Source organism: Eubalaena glacialis, chromosome 16 (genome assembly GCF_028564815.1).
Source record: "Eubalaena glacialis isolate mEubGla1 chromosome 16, mEubGla1.1.hap2.+ XY, whole genome shotgun sequence".
Taxonomy (NCBI): Eukaryota; Metazoa; Chordata; class Mammalia; order Artiodactyla; family Balaenidae; genus Eubalaena; species Eubalaena glacialis.
Window position 1 is genome coordinate 37,031,088 of NC_083731.1, and position 2,154 is coordinate 37,033,241.

The 2,154-nt window shown below is 36.8% G+C and overlaps 1 protein-coding gene across 1 annotated transcript; it reads right to left on the reverse strand.

Moving 5' to 3' along the window:
* Positions 1 to 923: 923 nt before the first annotated feature.
* On the reverse strand, positions 924 to 1,675 carry LOC133076347 (golgin subfamily A member 6-like protein 6). The gene is given in 3 exon segments (XM_061170911.1): positions 924 to 1,334; positions 1,336 to 1,569; positions 1,571 to 1,675. Coding segments are annotated over 3 exon segments (750 nt in total).
* Between the last annotated feature and the right edge of the window lie 479 nt (positions 1,676 to 2,154).

Genomic DNA, 2,154 nt, shown 5'->3' on the forward strand with positions numbered 1-2,154 from the left:
AGGCCTCTAGCAGTTTGTAACCTAGTGTTCTGCAAGTATCTATGTAATCTAATAAATCCATAAGTCCATGTGACTTAGTTTTTGCAGAATTATTTTTTTAAAAAAGCATTCAATTAGATCACTTGTTAACATTAATACATCTGAAAAATCAATTTCTTCCTTCCCCAATTTCCACTGAACAGAGACCATCCCACAGGTTCACATTCCAAACTCCACAAGCCCTATTATGAATTTAGGGAACTTTGTTCTCTCACTCCCTTTTCTCTCATTAATACATTTATTAGAGAGCATGGCACCCTCCCAGCAAGCAAAAGGAAGAAAATAACTGAGAGAAAAAATAGATAATAGGAAGTCTGTGAACACTCACATATTTTAAAAATTCTTCTTAGTATTTTATTGGCCTCCTCAATTAGATTATTGGAATAAGCATAAAGCAGAATATTCTTCTACAAAACATTTTTTTTTCACAATACATATGGAGGATGCAAAGTTTTATATTTCACTATATTGTTCATAATTCTAAGAGCAAGTTTTAAAAGTTTTAAGACAAGTTTTCCTTTGTGATGTTGATTTCTTACAATATTCACCCAATGTCTCTCAAACTAAAGGGCAAACCTAGCTGGTCCATTCAGTGTCACATGTTTTGAGCAATACATCTTTTCCATTCTAAAATAATATTTACCACCAATAGTTCTGTACAATTTAAGCAAACCTAAAGAAACTTTTTTGTTTTTTTCCAACTTTTCAGGACTTTATTTGGTTTCCAGGACCAGATCCTGTACATTTCCAAGCTTCCTACTCCAACCCCACTAATAGTATTTCACCTTCAAAAGTTTGATTTTTTTTTTTTTTTTCTGGAATGTCAATGATACTCATGGTTTGCTGGTTACATCTTCAAGTCACACTTCTCCTGCTTTATTTTTTTATTGTGCATTTTTCCAGCCAGCATGTTTGCTGTCTTTCCCCTGAAGAATCTTGTTCCACTCCTCCAGGACCTTCGCCTCTTCCAGAAGGGCCTTTTCCTCCTCTTGAAAAACACTGTTGTCCTCTCTCAGAGCCTTGTTCTCTTCATGAAGGGCCTGTTCCTCCTTCCACAGAGCTTGTTCTTCCATCTCCAGAGCAAGTCCTTCTTCCATCAGGGCCTCTTGCTCCATCCTGATCGCACACTCCTGATGTTGTAGGGCATTGATCTCCTCATGTAGAGAACTTATTTCTTCTTGAAGGGCTTTCACCTCATTCTGGAAGGCTTTCTCCTGTTCCCTGAGAGCCTTGATCTGAACTTCCAGGGCTCGATTCTGTTGCCAATAAGACTTACTTTCTGTGTTCAAGGCATTGACTTTTTTCCCCAGGTGGTTTTTGGTTTTCTAAAATCACACTTTTAAACTTACACAGCAGCTGGTTTTGCTGTCTCAGGGACTGGTTCTCCCCCCGGATTAACTGATTGTCCATTCGGAAAGCTTTGTTTTCTCCTCGAATGGCTTTATTTTCTCCCCAGAGGGACTTGTTTTCTTTTCTGAGAGCCTTGTTCTCAGCCCTGGACACCTTATTGTCTCTCTGAAGATTTTTTTCCCACCTCCTGAGATCCATGTTTGAGCTTGTTTTGATCTTGGGTACAAGAGAATAAAGAGGAAAACAAATGCAGTGTCTTCCATCTTTTAAATTCAGAGACAACCATTGTTTCTTAGTGTTTTATCTGAGAAGAGTATATAAGCTCCCGGTGTGCTGGGTTCAACCAAAGGTGAACTAATGATATTTGGAACAAAAAAGGTCCTAGATTTGTTGAGAATGTGTTTGTATAGAATTGGCTGTTGGTTGACTTGCACAAATAGTAAACCCAGCAGGGATCTAACAAGGCTCAGCCAGGCTCACTGCAGGGGAAAAAAAAGTGAATTTATGAAGAGAAGTCAGCAAATTAACTATTAGGTTGATATAAAAGAAACTGAATAAGTTTAAATCTCAACAAACAAAAATTACACAATAATAATTCTAGATTACATATTGAATCTAGGTGCCAGATAAAGGTTAATGTGTTGAATTGTTATCTGTGTTAAACTAAGTAAACTCTGAGCTAAACTATGTATAATCAACTATTAATCTTTCACTAATATATTCATTATTTTAATTAAATCACCTGCTATTGGTGTGGAAAAATAC